Source organism: Fistularia commersonii, chromosome 29 (genome assembly GCF_037954325.1).
Source record: "Fistularia commersonii isolate RoL2024-O1a breed Wild chromosome 29, RoL_Fcom_v1.0, whole genome shotgun sequence".
NCBI classification, from domain to species: domain Eukaryota; kingdom Metazoa; phylum Chordata; class Actinopteri; order Syngnathiformes; family Fistulariidae; genus Fistularia; species Fistularia commersonii.
Genome location: NC_141312.1, coordinates 179,566 through 206,500, shown reverse-complemented (window position 1 = coordinate 206,500; position 26,935 = coordinate 179,566). Strand labels below are relative to the sequence as shown.

Genomic DNA, 26,935 nt, shown 5'->3' with positions numbered 1-26,935 from the left:
TCCTCCTTCTATGGACCTCAAGAACCTGAGGAACCTGAGGAACCCGAGGAACCCCTAAGAACCCGAGGTCTCAAACCACTGAAAGACACTGACGCCGCCTCACCTGAATGTCTGTGTGTGTGTGTGTGTGTGTAATCAGCACCAACCTGAGCAAGTGTGTGTATTTGTAATCAGTACTGAGAGTATGTGTGTGTGTGCATGTGTGCGTGTGTGGAATCAGTACAAACCTAAGAGTATGTGTGTGTCTGTGTGTGTGTGTGTGTGTGTGTGTGTGTGTGTGTGTGTGTGTTTGTGTGTGTGGAATCAGTACAAACCTGAGCGTGTGTGTTTGTAATCAGTTCAAACGGATTGTGTGTGCGTATGTGCGTGTGTGTGTGTGTGTGTGTGTGTGTGTGTGTGTGTGTGTGTGTGTGTGTGTGTACTCGGTACAACAGTATTGCAGGCGGGGGAAGCGCCCCCTCCCCCCCCCCGTCCTGCAGGAGCAGCCTCTCCTCCGCCGCAGCCTGTCTGACGCGCACGGACACGTGTGCACGCCGATCCGCGGAGCGTCAGACCGTCACACCGAGCCACCGGACAACTTGTCTCTCCGTTTCCCGCCGGAGGAAGAGGAGAAGAAGAGGAGCAGAGGAGGAAGAGGAGGACCTGCCGCATCGCGCCCGTTCCACTCTCTGCTTCCCCCGGCCGACACAGACCAGGTACACCGGGACCGGACCGGACCGGACCGGACCGGACCGGACCGGAGCGCGGATCGTGACCGTGTGAGAGATGCGGAAGACGTGTCAGGAAGTAGACGGTGCCGCGGAGCTGAGGGCTGTCGTGGGAGGCTGCTGCGGAAGATGCTGGGGGGGGCAGGGACCACCGGGAGGGAAAGCAAGTTTGGGGGGGGGGGGGTCGCCGGTACTGCAGTACCAGTACTCGGTACTCGGTACTGCAGTACTGATATGTACTGATATGTACTGATATGAATACTTTGGTTGCCCATGTCCTCAGCATGGGGGGGGGGGGGGTCTGCAGGAGGAGACCTGGACCCAGTGGTCCTCCACCTCGGTCAGGATGAGTCAAGGGCGTGGGTGGAGGTGCAGCTGGGGTGTGTGTGTGTGTTTGTGTGTGTTTGTGTGTGTGTGTGTGTTTGTGTGTGTGTGTGTGTGCGTGGTGTGTGTGCAGTAAAAGTTGAGTTCTCCTTGGGGGGGTTCTGGAGGTCATCGCCTGCTCCGGTCGGTGTGGAGCCTCCTGACGGCGTGTCCTCCCCCCGCAGGTCTCTGATCCCCGAGCAGCCGAGGAGGAGGAGGAGGATCTGCTTCATCATGAATTTTGTAATGAAAGCTGCTCTTGGAGGTGAGTCCCCCCCCCCGCCGCTGACCGAGCAGCTCTGCAGAGCCGCCGACAGGCTCCGCCCCCGACGCCGGCCTCCGTCCGGGAGCGCCGTCTCCTTCTGGACGGCGGAGACCCCGAGGTGACCCGGAGCTCCGGAAAGCTCCTCACGGCTCCGCCGCCTCCGCCCCCCCGCCGGCGTGCCGCGCGGCCCGAGAGGCGGAGCGGGTCCGCTCTCATTACGGAGGTCCTTGTCAGGAGGCGGCGGCGCTCGGAGCTTCAGGTATTATCCTCCGCCAATGATCTCCGCCGTCGCCTGACCCCTCATTACTCCTCGCTCCCGACCTGAAATCCATCCTCCGGTCCGCCGCAGCTTCAGCAGGAGAAGCGGCGCCGGCGGTTGTAACTCGGCCCACGATGCCGGGCTGTTGTCAAGGTTACGGGAGCGCCGCACGGTTACCGCCGGAGACGGGAGCTCCTCATTGGGATGCAGAGGACGCCCCCCCTCTGCAGCTGAATTCTTCAGATCATCCGAGCTGCATTAGTGCTGCCGCTGCTCCGAAGGCTGCGGTGTGAGGCTGGGAGAGTGTGTGTGCGAGTGTGTGTGTGAGTGTGTGTGTGTGCACCCAGAGATGGGCGTATGTTTTATAGATGTGCCACAGGACAGTGTTTACTGCGCCTCCCGGGAAGATGAATTATGGATACTTCAGGGCCTTTAGGAGATTTGTGCATTTGGCAGTAAAATCGATGTGAGTGGTTGCCGGGGCGATGACCCCTCCCCGAATGCTCGGGGCGGTTCCGGTCCGTTTCCACCCGCCTGGAACACAGCGAGCCGGACGTCCGCGGGCCAATCAATTACGGCCACGGGCCGGCGGTCAATAAGCCAATATCGTGAGCTGTTCTGTAATCGATGGCGGTATGGATCGGGCTCACGGCTCCTTCGGTGCTGCTGCGTACGGACCTGGACACGCCTCGCCGCAGCGCTGCCACGGCGCCGCCCGCCTCCCGCTCAGCACGGAGGTCCAGGTGTCTTTGGCCGTCCTGCTGGTCTGTTCCGTTCGGAGAGGAGAAGCCGCACACCTCGTCGCTCCTGCGGGACGAGTTCTGGCGAGCTCGGCGTCCCGCCTTCGTCTCCTCGTCCTCTTCTTCCTCCTCGGGGTTTTGTGTTCGGAGACGGGTCGCAGAGGGAGGACGCGGGAACTCGGACTGCCTTCAGGACTCCTGAGCCTCTGGAGACGCAGATAGCAGGCAGCTACGGTGGCTTCTTCTCAGACCTGGTCCTCCTGCTGGAGTTCCCTGTGGTGACGGATGTTCTTGCCCTGCCAGGAGCTAGCTGCTAGCTGCTAGCTGCTAGCCGCGTTAGCCGCGTTAGCAGCGTCCCAGCGGCTCCTGAGGTTAGTGAAGGATCTCGGAGATGGTTCGTCACCAGGTCTGAGGTTGGAATGGGCTTTGTGCTGCTCTGGGGACGGAGGGGGGGGTCCACCATCCTGACAGGGGGCGCCACACACCAGACCTTCAGAATAAAACCACCGCCACGAGGAAAGCTCTCCGTGGAGCCTTGACCGAGAAACATCTGCACAGTGTGAGATGATGAGCTGCACGCCGGCCGGGGGCGGGGCTTAACCACAACACTCAGCTGTCAATCACACAGGCCAACCTCTCATGCACAGCTGACAACTCAGGAGAACCTGGAGAGAACCCGGACAGGAGAACCTGGAGAGAATCCAGACAGCAGAACCTGGAGAGAACCCGGACAGGACATAAACAGAACCCAACGACTTGTTGTCTCTCTTTAGTCCAGAACCTTCTCTGAAGGAGGCGAGGTGAGGCTGAAGAGCCGTCCGGTTCCACCGACGGCAGGTAATCCTTCTTCTGGCCCTCAGGAAGCCAAAGATCCACCGATGTAAACACTGACCCCTCCGGTTCTCCGGGTTCCTCTGGTCCCAGTTCCACCTCAGAAACGATCGGCCGGAGATGAGATGATTGTTCTCCGGCGAGCCGCGCTGCCGTTCGACGGGTCGGCAGAAAAGACCGGTGGAGCTCCTTCATCCCACCAGATGTTCAGCTCTGACCCATCTGATCCAAACACAGGACCTCCTCCGTATTCTGGAGGTCCGGTCGTTCTGTCTTACCGATATAGAACATGATTGATCCGGCCCAGGGCAGATCTTTCCTCCACGCTTCCATCTGTGCACCTGCACGCCCTGCTGATCACGCCCTCAAAGTGCTGATCATAAGATCCTGCAGCACTTCCACATTATTGGAGACCAGGTCTGGATGGCTGTGGAGCTGGCTGCCAACGTCGAAGACCTAGAATGCTGATTGACTTTGCAGTGTGCTCTGTGTGTGTGTGTGTGTGTGTACACTCCATATATGTGTGTGTGCACTCTGTGTGCGTGTGTGACAGGCCGGTGCATCCAGCCAATCAGTGTCAGGAATGAAGGATGCTCTGTGAGGTCAGACGGAGGTTCTCTGCACCGGTGAGGAACCTCCTCCCATCCTGGCTCCTCCAGGATGCTCCTGATGTCTGCCGGTGAAGGAAGAGCTGCACGGACGGATGGAGGGAAAAGAACCGGGTGGACCACAGGTGGACCACAGGTGGACCACAGGTGGACCACAGGAGCTGCCTGACTGAAAAACCAGCCGTGTGGATCCGGGATCAGGAGCCGGAAGCTGGTGAGAAGCCGGGCGTCAGACCGCCCGCCCGTCACCCCTTCCAGGGGGCGGCGCCGAGCCCGGGATTAGTAACATCTGCTGAAAGGAGCTCAGAAAAAGGAGAACTTCTAGCTTCTGTCCCTGCGAGGGGTTTAATCTCCAGCTCAGCCGGTGGGGTCTGAGCCGCTCAGGAGACCCGTGTCTATCTGATGGAGCTTCTGGCTCGTGCAGGTTCTCCTGCCTGCTCAGGATTTAGAGTGGATTAAGAGACTTCAGGAGGAGCACCGACGTTCTGCTATCTGGAAGGGGATCTCAAAAAACAGGCTCTTTTGACGGCCGCCGAGAAGAAAAGAGACTTATCTTGGAGGCGAGGGGGCGACCCCTGACCCCTGACCCCCGACCTCCCCGGTCTCCGCCTGGCTCCAGAAGTTTCTTCATGTCGGTGAGAAGTTCCCCGAAATCACAAAACCTGTCTGTGAAAGAAAAAGACGGAGGAACGAGGCCATCGACACCTGATCCTTGCACTTACCTGCGGACCAGAGCCACGACATTATGGGATGGAGCCGCCCGGTCCCGCCAGGACCGGAACGACATGGCGGGCCGACCCAAAATGGCGGACGGTTCCAGTTTGATGGTTCCCTGAGGGACGGGAGGCCCGGCCCGGCCCGCCTCCACTAGCCGAGATGAACACGGCCAGAACCCGGTGGACCACGGGCTCCGACACTCGGACCGATCCTGAACGGCGGGACCTCGTGGTCGGACCTCGTGGTCGGACCTCGCGGCCTCTGAGCCGTCGGCCTCCTCAGGAGGACCTGCCGCCTCGGCCTCCTTGCTCTTCCTTCTCACACTTCCATCCATTTGGCTTCTCCCGCAGATTTAAAGACAACTTTCTATTTTTACGTTCTTCAAACCCCACCTTGCACCATGCACTGCTATTCACGTGCACAGCTGTTCACGTGCACAGCTGCTCGTGGGTCCTGAACGTCCATCACTCCTGACGCTCTGGTCAGAAGGTTCCCTGGAGCTGTGCTCAGTCCGTGCCCCAATGTGTGGACGCACGTGTGTGTGTGTGTGTGTGTGTGTGTGTGTGTGTGTGTGTGTGTGTGTGTGTGTGTTCTTCACACCCTCCAGCCTGCTCCTCTCTCTCCGTCCATTACTGTTGTTCTCTGCCTCCAACTAAGTAGAACAATTGAACAAAGCGGAGCCTTGTTCTCCTGAGAACGTTCACGTGACGGTCCAGGAAGGTCCCGCTTCACAAACGGACTTCAACCGTGACCACAGATCCACGCAGGTGGCCGGAGACGGGTCCAGAACCTGCAGGTGGCCGGAGACGGGTCCAGAACCTGCAGGAGGCCGGAGTCAGGTCGGGAACCCGCGGTCCGGGTTCTCATGTGAAAGACAAGTCTTCTTGTCAGAACCTGAACGGAACCCGGATGAAACGGCCATGGAGTCCTGGTAGGAAGCTGCTAGAACCCTGACGGAACAAAGTGTCCGGCTCAAACCTCCTGAGGCGGGAGAATGTTCTAGAAGGCTGCATGTTCCTGCAGGAGCTCCACTGAAGTGTGTTTCAAAAGATTTCTGGCAAGCAGCACCCCCCTCCCACACACAGAGACACACACACACACACACACACACACACACACACTCCGTCTGTTTGTTCCTCCTCTCCTATGTCCTGCAGGAGGCCCCCCTGACGTGGGCAAGATGCTGGGCGGGGAGGAGAAGGAGGAGGATCCTGATGCAGCCAAGAAGGAGGAGGAGAGGCAGGAGGCTCTGCGGCAGCAGGAGGAGGAGAGGAAGGCCAAGTACGCCAAGATGGAGGCCGAGAGGGAGATGATGAGGCAAGGCATCCGAGACAAGGTACGCCGGCCGACGTGCGCACGCGCGCCTGTCCGACCGCTCTCCGTGCACACGGAGGGCTCGAGGTGTCTCGGGGCAGGAAGGTCCTCTGGAGCTGCACGTCATCAGCACGCCATCAGCACGCCATCAGCACGCCGCTCTGCTGGCCGTTTGATCGACACCTTCAAGAGTTATTTTTAACTCTGCTGCCACTAGGGGGGGGGGGGGGGGGGGCAGGAGGAGGGTGGAGAGATGGACCTCCTGGAGAACAAGGTTCACGCAAAGGCTGCAGAAAGTGTCTGCAACACCTGCAATATCTGGCAATCCATCAACCTCACAAGCAACCTGACTATACATCCATCCATCCATCCCTCCATCCATCCATCCATCCATCCATCCCTCCATCTGCCTACCACGCTACTCATGAATACATCCATCCACCAGTCAGTTATAACATCCATCCTTCCATCTCTCAGTCACTCCATCCATTACATTACATTACATTACATTGCATTTGCAGACACTTTTATCCAAAGCGACTTACAATAGAGGACATAAGGACTGCAAATACACGATGCACAGGAAATATACCGAACAGTAAGCTTGGGTTAGTGAGTTTGTTTTTTTTTTGTTTTTTTTTTGACAAAGACATACACAAACGTACACACACACACACACTGCATAGCCTAACTTGCTGCCTAACCTGCTCTAGGGCAGCTCAAGCATCAGCGCAGTCAAAAGTCCTGAAAGAGAAAAGTTTTTACCTGTATCTTGAAGGTTGAGAGAGATGATGCTAGTCTTGTTGCTTCCAGAAGTTTGTTCCACCACTGAGGTAGTAGAACTGAGAACAGTTTTGCCTGAGATCGCTTAGAGCGAGCAAAAGGTACTGCTAGTAGGTTTGTATTAGAGGAACGCAGCTCTCTGCCGGGAACATAAGGTCTTATCCATCAATCCATCCATCCATCCATCTGCCTACCACGCTACACATGGATACATCCATCCATCAGTTAGTTACAACATCCCTCCCTCCATCTTTCAGTCACTCCTTCTATCCCTCCATCCCTCCATCTTTCAGTCACTCCCTCCATCCCTCCGTCCCGTCGGAGTGTCACCGGAGATCCGTGTGGTCCCACAGCGCCCCCTGCTGGCCGCTGACCGGCCGATGTGTGTGTGTCCCCTCCAGTACGGCCTGAAGAAGCGGGAGGAGGCGGAGGCGGAGGCGGCGGCGGCGGCGGAGGAGCCGGCGGCGGGCAGCCTGACCCGGCCCAAGAAGGCGGTACCGACCGGCTGCGGCGACGAGGAGGAGGAGGAGAGCATCATGGACACGGTGATGAAGTACCTGCCCGGCCCGCTGCAGGACATGCTAAAGAAGTAGGCCCGGCGGCCGGGCTAATGCTAATAATGCTAATATCTAGTTTAATTCAAAGGCCACACTCACAATGCCGGCTTCCCCCGAAACTCAGACGACACATTCAGCGTCGCTTTCTTTGTATTTTAAAACGTATTTCTCAGAGCGTGGCCGCCCTTTTTGAAGTCCCCGGCCGTTTCTCGGCGGGTCACCCAACCCCGGCGAGCCGGCAGTGTGAGTGGCCGCCATGACACTAAGCTAGGTTGACCCGCCGCCGCCGTTAGCTTGACTTAGCATTAGCAGTGTGTACCATGCTAGCTGGCGGCGGCGCGGGACACATCTCCGAAACACACTCCACCTGTACATACACACATTAAGGTACTTACGAAGCCTCTAAGCAGGGCCAGAAAAGATAAATATATGTGTCTGTCTATTAGAAACTATGTAATAACTTGATAAGCCATATTTTAAAAAGGAAACATAAAGACTACTGTCGTGTGCTCCCAAATCTACTGTTTTGTGTTTGACCCTAAACTGTTTTCGTCGTTGGCACCACGTCCCCGTCCTCCGCTCCCCCGGTGCTCCTGCCCCGGGTCTCTCTTCTTGCCCCAGGCCTCTCTCTTGCCCCAGGTCTCTCTTCTTGCCCCAGGTCTCGCTCCTGCCCCAGGTCTCTCTTCTTGCCCCAGGCCTCTCTTCTTGCCCCAGGCCTCTCTCTTGCCCGAGGCCTCTCTTCTTGCCCCAGGTCTCGCTCCTCCGTGGGTCCAGTCTTGCATGCCATTTGTCTTGCCAGATTTGTCGTGTGAACACGTTCGATGACCCCCTGCTGTTTCTCTTATTTGTTATGCAAAGATATTAAGGCAATAAACTTTTCGGTGTGAGCGTCCCCCCCTCCCTCCCCCAGCCCACGGCAACGGAATCGACAGGTTTTCCTCGAGGACCTTCCACCTGCGGGTTCCGCGGTCTTCGGCTTCGTCTTCGTCATTTGCCGCCGTTCCGGCGAACGGGCGCGGGGCGGTTCAGCCCTGTTCGCTTTCAGCCATAAACCCGTGTATTACGGTATATACAGTACTACTACGATCAGGATGTACTCCATGCCGGGGGGAGGACCCGGCGCGTCGGCGAGCAAACACGAGGTGTGTTTGCCTTTCCGAGGCCGTGGGCCACAGCGGCACCTTGAAACCACAAATCTGGATTCTGTTCTTGTAAAGCCCTCAGAACACACACACATACACACACACACACATCTCCATGGCTACTCTTTACTCTGCACAAGGGTGGTAACGCAGCGAGACGGGTGTCCGCGAAGCCGATGTGTCCGATGTTCTACTTGATCTGGATGTGAGACTGAGCCGCTGAATGTCACAAGCAATAAGGGATCATCATGTATGTTTCTGCCTGAGATTCAATAAAAACCCAAACGTTGTTCACACCACAAGCGTGTCATCTTCTGTTTCTGGCAGACAGGGGTGTCAAACAGCCCTCGGCCCCGCGGTGGAGGCCATGAAACATTTATGAAACACCAAGAGAGACAAACTCACTCAGAGAAATCCTCTTCCCAGGAGCTCGTAGGGTTCGAGCTGTTTCCACGACAACGTGCAGTCACAATGATGGCGACGGGGAGAACGTCCTTTCACCCAAAAAATACAAAATGATGGAAGGTGGCAGACGGTGGTGCCGCCTGCCAGTCAAAGGGGTGGAAGCTGATCTCAGGAGCGCTCTATGCTGTTTGAAACACCTGGTCCGGGGCTTCCTCCCGGTGCAGCCCAGGGCGGGGGAACGTCCAGAGAACCTCCGTCCAGAGAACCTCCGTCCAGAGAACCTCCAGGGAACGAGATGCAGACACAAACATTATTTTCTCCATCCGGATCTGGGAAGAAAACATGGCCATCTTAGAGCTGCAGTTCTCCCATCCAACCACGGGGAGGCACTGTTGCACCCCGCTCCTGTGGAAGCGCGTGTGTGTGTGTGTGTGTGTGTGTGTGTGTGTGTGTGTGTGTGTGTGTGTGTCAAAAAGCAAAGCACCTACATCTCATTTCAAGTCTGGTTTATTTCAAAAACAAAAACCCAAACCAAAATCCGATCTATCTAAAACACAACAATAAACCCAAGAGGAAAGAGATGGAGGCCAGGAGGGCGCACACACACACACACACACATATATACACACACACACACACACACACACACACACACACACACACACACACACACACATACTCTCATTCATATATACACACATACAGGGAGTCCAACGGGTAGAATGGAAAAGCAGAAACACTGGATGGTGGGGTTCCCCAAATTTGAACTGTGACCTTCTCCCGACCCGTCCCTCGGGATCCTTCACTCCCCATGAGGAACGCAAGGTTTCCACGAGGAGTGTGTGGGCAGCTTCTCCGCCAGCAGCGCCCTGAGGAGGCCACAGTCTGCTCTCAGGTCGGCCCTGGAGTTCCCTGTCCGCTTGAAGATGTTCCACGAGCGGTTTCGAAACCGAGGTCGGCCTGCTAAAACACACTTTGATGGCGTGGCGTCCCGCGAGCTAACCCTAACCCTAACCCTAACCCTAACCCCCCCCCCCGGCCCCCTCCACCCTGAAAACCACATCCGCATCCAGGAATTAAAAAGATCAACACAATCCACACCTGACGGCAAAGGCCGAGGTCTTTTCCTGCATGTTGGGCTCCAGTGCAGCGCGAGGAGATCTTTCTACGGAGGCTTTGAGCGTCCGTCCCTCCACGCCACGGACCGGCCAGGGGTCCAGGAGGCGGTCGGGGCCCGACGGTTCTTCGCCCGCTCCGTGGAAACACATGGGGAGCGAGGGTGGAGAGCAGAGGAGAAGGACGGGGCGTCCCTGGAGCAACATGCAGGAGCAGGACCTCCGGCTTACAGAGGAGTAATAATTCTGATAATACTGATAATAAAAAGCCACGAGGACAGAAACCGGGCTGCAAACGGCCGGAGGGGGAGTTGGCGTCCGCGGCAGGTTCTCACACATCTGGAAGGGTTCTTCTTCAGAGGAGCCCCCGGCATGGACCTCGGACGGAGACCCCGACAGACCGGCTCTCGTCCCGAGGGGCGACATCTGGTCGGCGTGAAGCCGGCGTGAAGACGAGCGAGGTCTTTTGGAGTGTCCGTCGGAGGGCGGGAGCGGGGGGGCTTCTCTGGAGGAGGGGGTCCACGGGGGCAGAAGACGAGGGAACCCTGGGTCCTACACGTTTGTCCGGCACTTGGGGAAGATGGGTCCACCCTCAAGCCTTCTCTGTCTTACTGTGGACCAAAGCGGCAGGAGAGAGAGGAATGAGAGGAGGAGCAAACGCAGACGCTGGAGACACAAAGCTGAGGAGGCGGAGAAGGAGCAGCGTGAAGCCACAGGAGGAGGTCGTGGTGCTCAACAAGGACGAGGAGGAGAGAACAACGGAGCAGGAGGAGGCGCAGCAGGTCAGCCATGAAGGTTCCGAGCCAGAAGAGCGGAAGACGAGGCGGCGCTCGAACGCCCGACTCGACATCCGCGGAGCCTCTCCATGTCTGGAGCTCAGACATGCGGAGGAACATGGAGAGCCGGAGGCCGGCGCTCGCCCAGCGGTGGAGAAGATAGAGAAGGAGGAACGTGCGAGAACGTGCCGAGCGAGGAACGTGAACGGACGTTCGTCTGCGGCGGAAGCGGCAGAGAAGGAAGGTTTACTTGGTCTTGGACTTGAACTTCTTTCCGAAGGCCCTCTCCAGCTCGGGGACGGAGAGGGTGAGGGTGAAGGAGCCGTCGGACTCGGACCGGACCACCCGAGCTTCAGAACCAGAACCAGAACCGACATTGGGTTACACAGGGAACCGCACGTACATCCAGGACACTGGATGGTCACAGACGACCATCCAACCACTCGCACCTTCAGACCGCGAAGAACCCGGAGAGAACCGGGGAAGGAGAACCTGAAGGGAACCTATATGGACAACCCAGCCTGGAGAAGGTTAGGAGAACCCAGGGAGAACATACAGGGAGACAATAGAGGGAACACACACACAAAAGACCGAGGCAGGAGGACAAGGAGGTGACATGGAGGAGGAATCCAGGCAAAAGAAGATGTGGAGAAACGGGGCTGAAGAACACGGGGAGAACATACAAGGAGAAGATGGAGGGACCACGGAGGAGGAGCCAGGCAGGAGAACCTGGAGAGAACCCCGTTACCCATGGATCAGAACCAGGACCACTGCCCCCCAGGATGACAGAGGACCAGAAGAAGTGGTCTGGGCCTCTGGAACCTCCTGCCGTTAGTTGGTGGAACTGTGAAGATCCAGGAAGAGCACTCTGAGGAGGTCCGCCTGCTCCTCCAGGGACCACCACGTCCCTCACCCAGGTTCTCACCGGGACACACAGACAAGAGGGTGTGTGTGTGTGTGTGTGTGTGTGTGTGTGTGTGTGTGTGTGTGTGTGTGGCCCACCGAGGTCATTGTTGTTCATCATGGCGTTGGAGCCCCTCAGACGGGGGCCCTGCTGGGTGAAGTGGTAGCCAAACTTCAGCAGGGTGTTGTTCTTCTCCAGCATGCTGGCGATCTCCATCTCCACCTTGTTGCCCAGCGGCTGGCTCTGGGGGGGTGGGAGACAATCATGGAGGGTCCAATCACAGCATGCACACACACACACACACACACACACACACACAGCAAGGAGCTCCTACCTGGTTGTCTATCTTCAGCTCCAGCAGGGTGCTGTTGAGCTGCAGGGACTCGATGAGGGCCAGAACCCCAGACCCTGTGATGAAGTTGGACTCCACGTTCAGGCTCTTCAGGGACGTGTTCACCTTCAGCATCTCTGCTAGGGACTGGGAGAACACACACACACACACACACACACACACACACACACACACAAGCACTGATATTAGCTTAGTGTGTAGCGCTGTGGCTAGCAGTGGAAGGTGTGTAGGAGCACCAACCCCTGAAGACCCCTGAAGACCCTCAGGGGTCAGAGGGCACGTGAAGAACTTACGAAGGCCACGGGGTCGTTGCTCCTGGTGCTCACGATGCTGAGGCGCTGCACCACCGTGTTCTTCATCAGGGCCTCGGCGTACGCCCTCAAGGTGGGCACGGGGATGTTCTGAGCACACACACACACACACACACACACACACACACACACACACACACACACACACACACACGCCCACACACACACACACACACACACACACACATGAGAACCCATCTGACACGGATTCCAGCACTGAACAAGTCTTGGGACCAGAGTCCACCAGAGGAGGAGCTCCTCCACACACACACACACACACATACACACACAAACACACACACACTCTGACCTTGATGTTGTTGAGGTTGACCTCCAGCAGCTCGGGGTCGTTCTTCTTTATCCTCATCAGTGTTTCCTCCACGTCGGTGGCGTTGGGCTCCTCGTCGGGAACGGGCTTGTACTGAGTGCACTGGATCACACCTGGCACACGCCCACGCAGCACGTTACCATGGCAACACACTCACGCAAACGGCCCACGCAGTCCTCAGACTGCCGGGCTTCTGTGCGCAGGCTGCTGTGTGTGTGTGTGTGTGTGTGTGTGTGTGTGTGCGTGCGTACTGTTGAGGCCTTGCTTGTTGACGATGGTGCTGCTGGCCAGGGCCTCGTAGTACTGCTGGTTACTCATCAGCGTGTGCATTCCCAAGATGGCTGCAGGAGGAGGAGGGGCTGTGAGGGGGGCAGACAACAACCCCCCACACACACACACACACACACACACACACACACAGAGCCAGGGACAGGTAATGCACCCCCCACCCCCCAGAGCAGGATGGTGGAGAACCCTCAAACTCAGAGCTTCAATGTGGACGTTGACTTAACGGGCCTTGGACGGTCCTCGTGCACTGACCGGAGCGCCGCGAATCGGGGGTCAAAGGTCACACGGTCATGCAGTGAAGGTGTGCGGGCTGCAGGTACCGGGTGATGTCCATCCAGCGGGGATGGAGGAGCAGATGGAGGGGAGGAGATGGAGGGGGGGGGTGGAAGGTGGACAGGGCGAGTGCTGGAGGGATGAAGAAGAGTTAGCTGACGGGTGTCAACGGGTTAACGGGGCAGCGTGGGATGAGGTCACATGACCCCCGGTGAGCGGCGCGTGCCAGAGCGTGCGAGCGCGAGTACCAGCGATGTCACACAGCTCGGCGTCGGTGGCGCTGGCCAGGGCCTCCTCCAGCTCCGGCTCCAGGGTGACGTTCTCCATGATGGGGTCCACCCTCTTCTTGGGCACCCAGGCCTTCCCTGCAGGGAGACGTGCAGGAACCTCCTCGTCAGGAGCCAGAAGGTCCTCTGGCCGTCTGATCGTCACTCCGTCTATTTTGTCACGGGTTCCGTCCGCTTTGGCCTCCGCGGGCATCGCCGGGCTCCCCGGTTCCTACCTCTCTTCTCCCCGGTGAAGGGCACCAGGTCCTCCCTGTCGGGGTGTTCTTTGGCCTGCTTCTCCAGGTGGGCCAGCAGGTTGTCCCTCTGGAAGGTTCCCGTCGGAGCCTTCTTGGTCTGGTCCTTCTGCCGCATCCCGGCCGGCAGCAGAGCGTTCTGGAGCGGGAAGAAGGACCGCGGCGTGAAAGCGGAACCGGCTTCCGTGCGGAGAACCTTCACCCATGAGAGCCGCTGGTCCTTCCGCCTCAGGAAGGACCTCGGCCATGAACGCTGTGGGAGTGGGAGCTTATCTCCGCTCCAGAACGTTCCCAGAGATATTTATAACCCACAGCAGCAGCAGCAGCAGAGCTCTGAGAAGTTCTGCTTATATAGAACTCCTATCTTATCGCTCCGCTCAGCGCTCAACCCCCCTCACTCTCTCTCACTCTCTCACTCTCTCTAGTAAATGGATGCTGCAGTTCCCTCTGTGGCCACTAGAGGGCAGCACCGCTTGTCATGTTTGGATGGTTTCCATCAGGCGCGGCTTCAGTGTTATTTTAAACACAGATACGTCTGTCCTCTGTCCTTTAACACCCCGTGCCCACTCTCTCTCTCTCTCACACACACACACACACACACACACACACACACACACACACACACACACACACACACACACACACACACACACACACACACACACACACACACACACACACAAACACCCCATAGAAAACAGCCCTTAGCCAGGATTACAATCACCATGAAGACCGGACTTTCCGGGAATCATTTTGTTTGTGGGACTTAGAGAAGACACTCCTGGTCTATTCTGGAGAACTGGAGTCTAGAAAATAGACGTCAGAATTTAGAGCTCAGGCTTCTGCACACAGGAAAGACATGATGTAAACTTTGTTCACTTCAAGAGTCCTGTGTCCTTTGGGACAGATCGGTGGCGTTTCATTGGCTGCCAGGAATAACGTGGGCGGAGCTGCTGGGAAGGCCCAGCTAACACTTCACATCAGCTGGTCACACACACACACACACACACACACACACACACACACACACACACACACACACACACACACACACACACACCTCCTCAGGGCCAACGGTGGAGGCAGGAAGTGCAGGGTAGAACAGTGGTTTCAAACTAAAATAGTGGAAATAAAGGTTTAGAGAGCGTCGGGCGCCGTCACACACCCCGGGGAGATCTCCGCACCAGAGATCCTCCAGAACACACACACACACACACACACACACACACACAAACACACACACACACACACACACACACACACAGCAGATTGTAAACTCACATCAGGATCCAGCTCCTCTAACTCGTCCTCTAATCGCTGCAGCTCCTCCTCCGACAGCTTCTGCAGCAGCTCGTCCTCGTCCACGTCCCGGTACTTCTCCATCTCCTTCCTCAGCGTGGACATGATGGACACCCGCCCGCCTGCGTGCACGGAGGAAGCGGCGTCAGCGCGCGGCCGGACCCTCGGCCCCGGACCGGAGCGGTACTTCTCGGCCGGAGCGACGCCGGTCCCGAGCTTCAACGAAGTCGCTCTGACAGGAAGTTCCTGCTCCTGAGGCAGCAGAACATCTAGAGCTCTGCTGCTTGAAACCAACCCTGCTCACACACACGGCCAGGAGACGAGAGGCGGCCGAGACGTCTGCTCACCTCAGTGACGCCCCTCCTCGCCTGAAGAAGGTTCAGCCTGGAGCCTGGAGCCTGGAGCCTGGAGCCTGGAGCCTGGAACCTGGAGCCTGGAGCCTGGAGCCTGGAGCCTGGAGCCTGGAGCCTGGAGCCTGGAGCCTGGAGCCTGCAGGGGAGAAGGATCAGAACTGGGTTCGTCCTCATTTCAACCACCAGGACGCAGGTCTGTCACCCGAGGCTGAGATCTTATTTAGGTTCTTCTGTCATCCGTGACTAATGTCTTGGAGGCCCGAGAGATGCTGGACTTCTGGTTTCAGCCGCAGGAGGTGCTGGTCCTCCCCCAGCTGAAGCAGAAGGTCCTCTCACAGCTTCTCCAGGCAGTCGGTCTGTTCTTCAGACAAGCTTTGTTGGTTCCTAAAGAGGCAGCCGGACTCTCCTGTCCTGGACGAAGCGCTCGGGCCGAGCTTCTCCCCGGGGTTCACCTGGGCGACCTCCAGATCAGGACGCCGTGGAGGACCACCACAGAAGGACAATTTAGTCTTCCACGAATCTGCTGTCTGTTCGTGGAAGAATGAACACACAGCCAATCAGGATAGAGGAACTGCCAGATGATGCTCCTCAACATATGCAGATCCTTCACTCCACTGAGGGAAACATCAATGAGCGTGAGGGAGGAAAACTTGGTTCTCCTCAGGAGCCGCGGCCTTCAAACCTCTGGCACTGCTCAGCGAGGTTCTCCCCTTCTTCTGGATGGTTTCATGAACACGTTCACAGGAGCTGCTGAACACTGGAGACCACCGAGGTCTGAAGTCCACGAAGGAGCTGCGGGTGGGTTCTCCTCGCAGACGTCTCAGTAACCTGAGGGTCTCATGGGTTGAGGTGTGTGTGTGTGTGTGTGTGTTCCCTCAGTGGGAGAAGGAGAAGAGAAGATGGGGGGGGGGGGGGGTGACCCCTGACCTTTACGACGGACATGTGACCTCTGAGAATAGCAGCACTGATACATCTCCATCCGTCACCTGGTGGCTGGAACAGGACCTTCAGCCGGAGCTTGTCCAGCAGCACGGCACGTGCACGCCCCCTGGTGTGAGCCGAGCGTGTGCACGTGCCCCCCCCCGGAGCTCCGGCTTTTAGTGGCTGGACCCGGTGGATTCCTGTAGACCCCCTCCATCCCTTCATCTTCAGACATGGAACCAGTCCTTCACTGGGGCTTCTAACGCGGGTCCAGGTTCAGAACCAGGACCCCTCAGGCTCTGATGGGACACTGAGCAGATTCAGCACTTAGAGGTGAGACCGGGTCAGCCAGATCCAGCAGGACCACAACGCCTGACCTGAAAGTCATTGTTTCCGGATCTCAGGACTGAGTCGCTTCTGAAGCGCCACTCCACACCAGGAGACCTTCAGAGACCTTCAGGCTCTCGGGTCCAGTCCTTAACTAGTCCCCTGAGCAGGTTCCAGAGCCACCTCCAGGACCTCCAGGGCTCTCCAGGCCACGAGGAACACATCTCAGACCATAACTTCACCAGGCTCGGGATGCCAGTGAGTGTATCACGCGCACACACACACACACACACACACACACACACACACTGAGGCAACTGGTGGGGAAGTGAACAAATGTTGCAACAGAGATCCTGCGCTTTGCCCCCTCAGGGTCCGGAACTGGACCGGGGTCCGCGGGGGTCCGCGGGGGTCCCGCGGGGGTCCCGCGGGGGTCCCGGGGGCCGGAGGTCCTGCCGCGCTCCACTCTTGAGGAACACACGTTCGGATTGGCAGAACCGGACCGGACCGAAAGTTTCTACCGCCTTCCAACTGTTCGCACGGCCGAGGCGCGCAGCGGACGTCGGTACCGAACCGGACCGGACCGGACCGGCCCGCGGGCGGCGGAGGATCGCGCTGACGTACCTCCTCCTCCGGGGCTATTTATAGCCGCGTCCCGCCGGGTGACAGCGCCGAATACTTTGCCCAGATATGGTTCTCCTCGGGCCGCCGGGCTGGCGGGCTCGGTCCGCTCGGGTCGGGTTCGAAGCGGGATCCGTCCGGACCGTCTCTACTCTCCGTCCATGACGCGACCGGCTCCTCGGTGCGGGCTCGGCTCTGCGCGGCTCCGCGGAGGATCTTGTCCCAGCAAGGGCAGCGCGGCGGACCTCCCCCGCCCCCCGCCGGCTCCCCTCCCCCCGCCGGCTGCCCTGTCACTCCAGCGCTGAGGTCATGGAGGCTCGGCTTCTGCTCGATCTTCAGCCTTCACATCTCCGCGCACCGCCGACGCGCTCGCTTCTTCTGGGTTCCTCGCGGTTCCGCATCAGAACCTGGACGCGCTCGGTCCCCCCTCCACCAACGGAGGGGGTTCTGATCAAAGTTCTAGATCGTACACGGACCGGCGGCTCCACCACGGCCCCCCGTGGGGATTTAACGGTTGAGGGCCGGAGGTGCGTGTGAAGGTCCTCTTCGCGTGGCGGGAAGTGAAGTTCTCAGACCAAGGCTCTTCTCAGACAGCCGCCCGCAGCCTCAGGTCACACCTCCTCCAGACCACCAGACCACCAGACCACCAGGGGTATCTTCAGGGCTGCGTCATGAGAAACCAAGCCCTCCTTCCTGTGAGGGCAGCTGCAGCCCCAGACAGCAAGTCCCTTCTCTGACAGGAGGAACCAGGGAGACCTTCTCGACCCCTCGGGTCCTCCGAGCAGACACAGACTTCTTTGCGGCGGACCTCGACCGCTCTCCACATTTGAATGGAATATCTTTGAACACAGGAAGTGAGTCATAAATAAAACAAAGGGAGAAGGTCCTTCAAGGCAACTCCACCAGGGGAGGTCAGGAGCCTCTGGGGGGACAGCTCAGAGTCCACATCAGCCATGACGGTGTGGATCCACAGATTCTCAGACCCGGTGTCCAGCAGGTACACGGTGATCCTGCACTCCCACGAGTCACCTTTAACTTGGGAGGCATCCTGGACGCTCTCCACCAGGGTCAGCAGGGCCCCAGGGCCCGGTTCTCCACGTGATATCTGAACAGCGTGGCTTCCTCCGACTGGCGGCGCTGCCTCACGGCTGCGGGACGGGCGAGAAGCTTGAACATGATGGCACCGTGATGGAGCTTCTGAGAGAGAAGCAGGACCCAGTGGCCGGCCGGCCGAGCAGGAACCGCCTGGAGGGACAGCAGCCTGAAGACCTCGGTCAGAGGATGCATCAGGTACCACCTGGTACCGCGCACACACACACACACACACACACACACACTCCTCAGACGCTCCTCAGGAGATAGCAATTCCACCGAAAGAAACACTCATCATGGAACAAAGCAGGTTCACCATTTCTTGGTTTCTTCAAACTTTGAGAGAACTCCTCTAAAGATTGCATTCTTCTCGCTGCTCAAAGAACCAGAAGACGTCCAGAAGACTCCAGAGACCCTCAGCACAGGTGCTTGACATGAGTGCAGGAGAGCCTCGGCCCACACAGATGTCCTACCTCGTCTATTTTGGCGGAGTAGACCCGTCCTCTGCGGACGCTGGCGAGGCCTGGTTGTAGCGGAGGATCATCTTCTCCATCAGCTGCAGCAGATTGTCCAGGCCGGCCCACGGCTGCAGCACAAAGAAGCCGTGGTGTTGGGCTGGGGGGGCGACTCATCCAGGGTCTGGAACACCTGGCAGGGGACAGGGAGATGATTACCGTGGAGAAGACGGGTCCTCTCTGGGGCGCTCCAGTCCAAGCCAGGAGAAGACCGACGAGCCCGTTTCTCAGCAGGCGCCGCCAGGACAAAGGCGGAAGATACTTCTTCGTAAGTGAGGTCCAAATGAACCTTCTCCACCCACCAAGGTGAGGTCAAGAGGAGGCGTCCCGTTGGTAGAAAGTCCACCTGTGGCTTCACCAGCTCCAGTAGAATCGTCATCAGAGCCCTTGGAGGCCTCCTTCTCTGCTGGCGCATCGGGAAAGACGTTCGGTTTCATCAACCAAACACAGTACGGAGAACGTTGTGTGAAGGACAACGTTCTCCTGTGTGTTCCACCTGCAGCCCCGAAGCTCTGACGCCCCCCCCGGCTGTGGGGCCAGGACGCCTTCCTCCACCACTCGGACCGGTTCAGCTGACGCTCTCGTCCAGCTCCTCCCCGCTGGACTCCAAAAACAAGTGGTCCCGGAGGAGCCTCTGCCCGAGGTGCTGGTCCCAGCTCAGGACCTGGAAGGAGAGCAGATGAAGGTACAGCTCTCCGGCAGAAGTGCCATTTGATCTTCACACATTAGTCCTTCGAGGCCCTGCTACCTTCATCTTCCAGTCAGAAGAGGACAGCAGGGTGTCCTTCAGCCTCTGGACGGCCCTGGGGCTCCGGTCCCCCTCCGGGACCTTCGGGTTGGCCGGTCCACACCTGACCACCTGGAGGAGGCGTGAAGGTGTGAGAGGTCTTTCCTCTAAACCCGGGATGTCCAAACTTTGAGCAAAGAGGGCCGTGTTTGGTGAGGCGCAGACGTGAAGGACGCCCATTCAGCCCGACACGTCTTCAACCATTAACATCAAATGCACATCGACTGTTGGGTGAAATGTTTTATTGCAAACGACATACTTTTCACATCTTGACACAGATCTAACACACTTTCAGAAAGATTAAACACATCTCTTCATATTGATAAAGGATCTCACAGGAACCTTTGGTCACACACCCACTGCCACCCACTGGTGAAGTATAAACCTGCTTCCTGCACACCGTGCTCAGATGATGGACTTAATGACAGACATGTCCGCTGGAACTTTGGACACGGGCAGCATTTGGCCCGCGGGCCAGACTTTGGACCACCCGCTCTAAATCATTTCCACTGACTAGAAGAGACCCAAGTCGCCGTCAGTCCACATGACTGAGGCTGCGAAGCTGCAGGCCACCATCCTGCCGCCGGTGGGCCGGGCGTCCACACTCATCACCGTCTGTCTGCAGGACGTCTGCAAACCACCTGCGTCTGGTCGTCTGCGGACAAACATCCGATGGGATCCGGAGCGTTTGCCCCGGAGCGGCGCGGCGAGGAACGCCCAAACAGACGGGACGCCGAAGCACGGCCCACCTGCGGGGGGTGAAGGCCAACACCTTCGCTAAAAACGGGGGGATCTCACAGTTCGGGGAGCTCCACGGTCACACGGACCCCGAAGTCAACGAAGAGGACCTCAGCCACCCTGTTGCCATGGAGATTGGTGATCTGGAGACAGAAGGAGCACCGGTGTCAGGGTTTCAAAGAGATGATGGTCACCTGTGCTCACAGGACATTTCACACACATCTCAAAGTCAGGCTTCAGATCTCATGGACTTAAAAGAGTTCTACACACAGACAGCACGACTGCTCCCTGTTATCCGCTCGGCCGATGGAAGATTCCAAGTGTTTATCGTCACACATATGGTGTAGAAACATGTGAAATAGCTACTTTATGTCCGCAGTGCATTTGGATATGTGCCGCTAGGAAGAATGCCGACATGATTATAGATATGAAGATGAGTGAAGGTCTCCTCAAATACTATCCCACAACGTGCTGGAATATGGTTCCAAACAGACTCCAGTCTCCAGCAAACAAACATCCCATGTTTTGAAAGATCTGATGTGATGTTATGAATATCAGGAGTCCTGAAAGTATGCGCAGATAAAGAGCAGTGGTCCTGCTGCCCAGATCTGGTTGATGAGTCACGTCTGATGCTCTCCTTCAGTTTGGGCTGACAGGGTCTCATCTAAAGTAAATAAACTGGACAGCTTTCAACACAAACCACAGGACAAAGCCGTGCCCTGGATGCAGGCCTGTTAGCTTCTCTCAGATTAGCCTTACAGCGAGCATACAGCGTGCGTGTGTGTGTGTGTGTGTGTGTGTGGGGGGGGGGGGGGGTTACATGGACACTAGCAGTGAATCTAGTCCAGGAGAAACAGTCCAGACCCCCCTGAGGACTGAACTTTACAATGCTGACTGGTTGAGAGAAAGCAGTGGCGTGATGGCACCCTCTGCTGGAGAAGAAACTATTTACAAAGGTCTGCCCATCCCTGGTTCCCCCTTTGGGACGTGCACGACTCTGGAAATCATCTAGTCATGACGTGGGAGGGTCCTACCTCTGCTCTGGACCGGCGCCCCATGCAGCGGGCCAATCACAGCTGCCCAGTGAACGGCCCGCAGACCGGCCAGTCTGACGTCGTCTGCAACAGTCGGCAGATCTTCATTAGCGCTTGGTGGCTCGGCCAATCGTATCCGCTCAGAGGAGACGTCTACCTGGGAGATGAAGGAGGCCTCTGCGTCCTGGAGCAGCTTTCCCAGCACGGCAGTTCCCCTGCTTGGCAGCTGACAGGAAACGATGCCTTCGGCAGACGCGTCGGTGACGCGGAGGCCAGCCTATGTTCTACCTATCTGCAGAGGACAGAGGACTGGACAGACGAGCGCTCCGGGCTTCCGGAGAACCTCCTCTTGCTCTACAAGGAACGGTGAGGAGCTGCCGGACACAGAACCCCTCATCGCACGCACCGTGTGGGAGCAAGCAAACATGAGTAAACCCACGGCGGCATTAATCTTTGACAGTGCGCCTGCCTGCTAACGTCCTGGATGTGGGACCCGGCAGCTTTTCAGATCGCAGCGGAGCTGTGACTGGAGCTGCTCGTTGCATTCAGGGTTTGGTTTGCCTCCCAAATATGACTGACGGGCTTCCTGTCTGAGACCCGCTCCCCCGAGAGATCGGAGGCTCGTGTTTGACCTCGGCCTCATTCCCTGGCTACTGCTGGCCTCAACACTTACGGTTAGTGGTTTGTTCATGGTCTTATCTCGCAGAGCCTTCAGGCAGCTGGAGTTGATGTTGACGTCCTCATCCTGCGACGTGTCGTACAGCACGACCGCCTGCGTCTCGTTCGGCCGCCGGGGCTCTACGGACTCCATCAGGAGGATCTTTCCCACAGCCAAGTTGTCCAGGGTGCTCGTCACCGTTGGATCAGAGCTCAAGGCCTGAAGACCTGGGAGGAGGAAGACCAGGAAGGTTGGGGAGAGTGCAGCGGGAGGTCACTGGGTTCACATTTCCTCTTGTTGTTTAATCCTTTTGCACATCCAGCCACTCGCTGAGGAGGAAGCACCGTGCTTCATTCGTGTACCTGCAAGTCCGACACTGGTGGCCTGGAAGGGCAGGGTCAGGAAGTCATGGTGCAGAGCCCACAGGTGGGCTACATCCGTCTCCACTGCCAGACCGTAGTCCAGGTAGTAAACCTGTCCCCAGGAAGACAGCTGCTCCAGAAAGGGCTCAACTTGTGTGGAGCGCCTGTGTGAAGAATACTCACGGATGAAGAGTTACCTTGGCCTCGTTGGAGGTCGTGAGCTCAATGATTTGACCTCTGGCAAACTCCTCTTGGTCTTCCCCCTGGACAGCGACCAGCTGTCCCACGACAGCGGTGGTCAGACGACGGCGGGCGGGGCTTTGGATGTAGAAGGCTTGCATGGCATCCTCCATGGCCTCCTGGGCTTCGGAGTAGTTCTCACCCACATACCTAAACCGGACAGGTGTGTTTGTTTAGCTTTCCGCTGGATGGAAGCCCTCAGAGAAGAGACATCGCTCCACCTCCAGGTCTGGAGACCCGCTGACGGTATGGAAATAGAGCCGATGAAAATCAGGCCCATCTCAGGGCCGCACCCACCGAACAGTCACGGCGTCGCTGCTCTTGACCTCTGTGACAAGGACAGAGGGGTACTGCTCCGAGGGGGGGTGGAGACACGGAGGAACCACAGGGCCCACCACGTCCACGCCTGAGGGAGGGGTGCAGGTTCTTGTCCTCTGCGGGTCTGCGGCCTCCCTGCTCCCTCTGTTGCAGTTAATCAGGATAGCCTGGTCACATGGGAGACACACTCATTCATTGATCTCCTCACCTGTGTGATGGAGCGAACATCTACTCTGACGACTCACAAGGTCTAGTCCGTGTTGTGAGGGCAGATGGGGAACCTGTGCCTTCACTCACCTTCTTCTTGTCACAAGGGATGGGGTACTCCACAGAACATATATCCTGGAGCACAGTCAGGTTTTCCAAGATGTGCTCGGGGAGGGGCGTCTTGTGGGTGTCCACAAAGATCTGGGGCAGCGTGTGGGCCCACAGCCCGTTACGGTACTTGGCCAGAAGCTCCTGGATCTTTGAACGCATACCGGCCTCCACAGTGTCTGCAGGAGGACATGCAGGAGCAGACTGGGAGGGAGGGGGCTCAGCCAGCCTCTCTTTAGGAAGCGGGGGCCCCGAGCCGGGTGCCGCCTCGGCTCCGAGGACTTGCAAAGATCCGGACGAGCCCGGACTGGCCGGTGACCGTGGGGGGGCGCCGGTGTGGCCCCGCTCAGTGGCGGGTGGAAGACCAGAGGGCAGAGGGGGGTAAATCAGGCGGTCGGCTCGACGGGCCGCGGAGACGTCCTCCACCTGAAGGACAGAGGTCAGGTTAGGACAAGGAGCGGACGCATGCCTTCACTGGACGCTGACATGCTTCACACACTCACTCCTGGCAGCTGAAGAAGCCACCAAAGAAACACCTTCGTGTGGATATCGAGCTCCCCAGTGACTCACTGAGAAAGTCACACACACACACACACGAGGAGAGCTCACCACACAGATGTGTGTCCACTTGTCTATGTCTTTGAGCACGTGAAGGTCCAGCTTTTGACCAAACATCTGGGTGTAGACATCTGGGAGTTTGGAGGCCCACAGTCCGCTGGGGTACTTCTCCAGCAGCTGAGTCAGTCTCTTCTGCGTCAGCAGCAGGTCGGACTGCACCGACAGCTCCTGAAGTTAAGAGACGGGCTGGCCTTCATTGAGGTGGAAGGTGAAACGCGACAGTACGCTTGAGGAGGAACCTCTGAAGCCCACACATGCCGATCTATTAAGAGTGTGCACACTGAGTTTGACAGTACCGGGGGGTGGTCGGGGCTGGAGACTCCTCCGGGGGGATTCTCTGAAAGATGAAATGGGTGGAATCAGGTGAGAGTCTGCAGAGTCATCGTTCTTCTGCTCGTGTGGGACGCTTCCTCAGCTTAACACGGACACGACAGGACTGACATCGCTGGAACCTTGGACCTCTGCAGGCCTGCTGACGGTTGGTGACCTCACACATCTTAAAGAGCACCGGGTGCCACACATGCGGCTGACCCAATGCTTCAACACCATACGCTCTTATCTTGAAGGCCCTCGGGTTGCTGCTTCTCCCTGACTGAGCCCCGCCTTTCCAGCACACACTCCGGCGTCTTTGGCAGGGTTTTCAAACAAAGGAAAGTCAGAAAATGCAACTCCAGCGTCCATTTGCTGCAGAATGAGTCCACACTGTAAAGACTGAGGGGTCAGACCAACACGGTGACCCTGCCTGCAGGGTTCCTGTACCTTCAGCCCAGATGCAGTCATGTGAGCGGAATGAAGGGCTGTCAGGGATTTGGATAAACAGGAGACGGCGTACCTCTCTGCTCCCGCTCAGCTCTCCGCTCCCGCTCTGCTGACGTCTTGTTATTGTTCCTGCAACATGAAGGTATTCTAAGGATTCTGCAGGTTTTATAGACCCTGACATTTCAAGCTGAGGACTGAAGGACTCAACACCAATCTAACGACCTTTACATGCAGGATTTTAAAAGAACATGCTTTTTATAAACAAATAAAAACAAGGCAAAGACAGTTTTCCATAAATGTGGTTTGTAACGGTTCTCTTTCACAGTTATTGTCTACATCACACACACACACGCACACACAAAGTTTAGTTGGTTCTGTGGACAAGCTTGTAAATCAATGTGCTTGTAAATTACATTTCCCCATGAAACAGAATTTAAGCAGTATTTATCAATTTTAGTCTCCTGGTTTAGTTATGTGTCTTTGATAAGAAAAATGAAGTTTGAAAATAACAAATATATATTTTTATTAAGTGCATTTAGCTTGAAGATGTCCTTGACTGGAGGTTTTCATTTGGTGCTCTCTCCTTAACTATATGGCTACACATTGAATGCGACAACGTGTTGCTCTGGGCTACCTCGCTGTCTTTAAACACCACGTGCACGGACAGCGGTGCCACGTGGGCGTCAAACGGCCATTCTACTGCTCCCTATTCAGATCTTGGCTCTGATCACAAAGGACAATATCCACCGAACCGCGGCTCAGATCTCTGAGAACTCCTAAGCTGATGCATCTGTAGTTCAAGGTCTGTTGGATGTGAGGCGATTCCCACCGATCCACCCACCCGTACTGGCTGACGCCCGGCTCTCCCCTCTGCCGAGGGGTCGCTGCTCTGCGCTCCACCTGCGTCTCGGCCCCCGACCTCTGATCCAGCTGCCTGGATGAACATGGATTTCAGACCGTCTCTGTATGAAAGCGATGCTGAAAGGCTCCGGCCCATCACAGAGGTGCGGGCTGCGGTGAGCACGGTGCTGTGGAGCTGCTGGTTAGACCTGTGATCCCCTGCGGCGTTGACGCCTCTGCAGCCGGCGGGGAGCTGGGGACGCCTGGTCCGCCGGCCAGAAACAACGTCGGAGGACGGCTGGCGCAGGGAGGACCTCCGATGCACTGAGGAAAGAAGGATTGGGTGATGATGTGACCCGGCTTATCTTTGGGTGAGAATGATACAGATAGAACTTCCGATGGAAGCAGTGATCGAGTCGGTTCCGCTCCGGGAGGAGAGGACCATACTCGGCATATCAGACACTGGGTTCTGGATCAAGGGTTTCGTACCGTGTGGCGGGTCAGAGGTGGCGGGTTTGAATCTCATCTTGTACTTCACCACCTGGGAGCGAGCGGACCTCCCGGGAGCCCTCTGCCCCGCCACCAGCTCAGCAATGTGAGCCGTCTCCTTACACACCTGGGCAAAGCATCTCAGCTGCAAGGCAGGGGGAGAGAGATGGCGGAGGTGAGAGTCAGTCCAAGCAGAAGAACACGGAACATGTTGGTCCTGGGGATCTCACAGGAACATGTGCAAACCTACAGTGACCCCAGACCCGAACCAGAGACAGACACGGGGCTTTGGACCTCACCTCGCCCCTGCAGACCTCCAGGCGCACTACGGCAGGGATGCTCCGGAGGTAGTCCTCCAGGCTGGAGAAGCCCAGCTCCCCGAGGGGGATGGGTTCCCCGCACAGAGCCCGGTACTCCGACTGGAGGCTGCTGACCAGCACGCCCAGCTTGCTGGACTGGAGCACCGAACGAAGCATCTTCTCGATGGACTCCGAGGCCGGCATCCTGGACAAAACGAGCTAACGTGAAGATAAAACTAAAGGGATGCTGCTGCTCCCTGGAGCAGGTGAGTCCAGATGTTTGACCTCCTTCCTCTCCGCTGAGGAGGACCAGGTCCTGAGCAGATCCACACACACCTCCTGCAGCGGCGACAAGAGCGGGATTCACATCCGGGGCTTTGCCTCCAGCTAGCTAGATCAAGCTAGCTCTCAGGCGTTGCTGTGACGCCATACACTTCAAATTTACAGAAAACACATTTTCGAAATGAAATAAAAAATTTGAATTTTATAAACAGCGCTAAGAGTCATTCTTATTAGTTTTCTGACATTATTGCCGGGCTGAGTTGAACGGGGGGGGTGTGCGGGGGCAGCTCTGGGCGCCGCTAAAGGCTAACTGTTAGCTAATGGCGGCGGACTGCGCAGACGTCACGACCAGTATATTTGCCATTTTCGGGCTAAAAGAAAAGACAACACGACGGGACTGGAAGAAAAGGACCGTCGGTTCCGAGATGCGACGCGTCCCAGCGCCGCGGGGACGAGTTACCTGTAGGTGGGCAGCGATGTGAGCCGAACCGCCCCCGGCTCACAAGCTCC

The 26,935-nt window shown here is 57.4% G+C and overlaps 3 protein-coding genes across 9 annotated transcripts; 1 reads left to right on the top strand and 2 right to left on the bottom strand.

Annotated features, from left to right (window-relative positions):
• The first annotated feature begins 477 nt into the window (after nt 1-477).
• Nucleotides 478-8,585, top strand: cplx2a (complexin 2a). Of its 2 annotated transcripts, XR_015109060.1 has the most exons (5): nt 478-695; nt 1,256-1,335; nt 5,648-5,826; nt 6,989-7,783; nt 7,896-8,585. XR_015109060.1 is itself a non-coding variant. In XM_086177180.1 (4 exons), exons 2-4 carry the CDS (start codon nt 1,305-1,307, stop codon nt 7,178-7,180), a joined length of 402 nt encoding a protein of 133 aa, XP_086033306.1. In that variant the 5' UTR covers nt 478-695; nt 1,256-1,304; the 3' UTR covers nt 7,181-8,585. The 2 variants fall into 2 exon arrangements, 1 of the variants encoding a protein (XP_086033306.1); XM_086177180.1 differs by having other exon boundaries at nt 6,989-8,585.
• tmod1 (tropomodulin 1) lies at nt 8,401-17,345 on the bottom strand. Of its 6 annotated transcripts, XM_086177167.1 has the most exons (13): nt 17,083-17,345; nt 15,284-15,332; nt 15,205-15,241; nt 14,840-14,979; nt 13,541-13,697; nt 13,287-13,403; nt 12,729-12,818; nt 12,460-12,590; nt 12,132-12,239; nt 11,821-11,964; nt 11,585-11,729; nt 10,833-10,932; nt 9,183-10,417 (listed from the first exon to the last, which is right to left on the bottom strand). In XM_086177167.1, exons 4-13 carry the CDS (start codon nt 14,960-14,962, stop codon nt 10,399-10,401), a joined length of 1,134 nt encoding a protein of 377 aa, XP_086033293.1. In that variant the 5' UTR covers nt 14,963-14,979; nt 15,205-15,241; nt 15,284-15,332; nt 17,083-17,345; the 3' UTR covers nt 9,183-10,398. The 6 variants fall into 6 exon arrangements, with proteins under 6 accessions (XP_086033294.1, XP_086033293.1, XP_086033292.1 ...); XM_086177166.1 differs by having other exon boundaries at nt 15,205-15,297; XM_086177165.1 differs by lacking the exon at nt 17,083-17,345 and having other exon boundaries at nt 15,205-15,343.
• Nucleotides 17,346-17,880: 535 nt separating this feature from the next.
• On the bottom strand, nt 17,881-26,347 carry tdrd7a (tudor domain containing 7 a). The gene is given in 22 exon segments (XM_086176605.1): nt 17,881-18,163; nt 18,166-18,376; nt 18,684-18,786; nt 19,033-19,092; nt 19,183-19,263; nt 19,266-19,350; nt 19,435-19,653; nt 20,223-20,354; nt 20,891-20,897; nt 21,286-21,329; nt 21,403-21,533; nt 21,915-22,130; nt 22,266-22,377; nt 22,463-22,655; nt 22,803-22,990; nt 23,121-23,564; nt 23,748-23,924; nt 24,198-24,252; nt 25,357-25,449; nt 25,565-25,679; nt 25,845-25,989; nt 26,144-26,347. Coding segments are annotated over 22 exon segments (3,240 nt in total). The 3' UTR covers nt 17,881-17,938.
• Between the last annotated feature and the right edge of the window lie 588 nt (nt 26,348-26,935).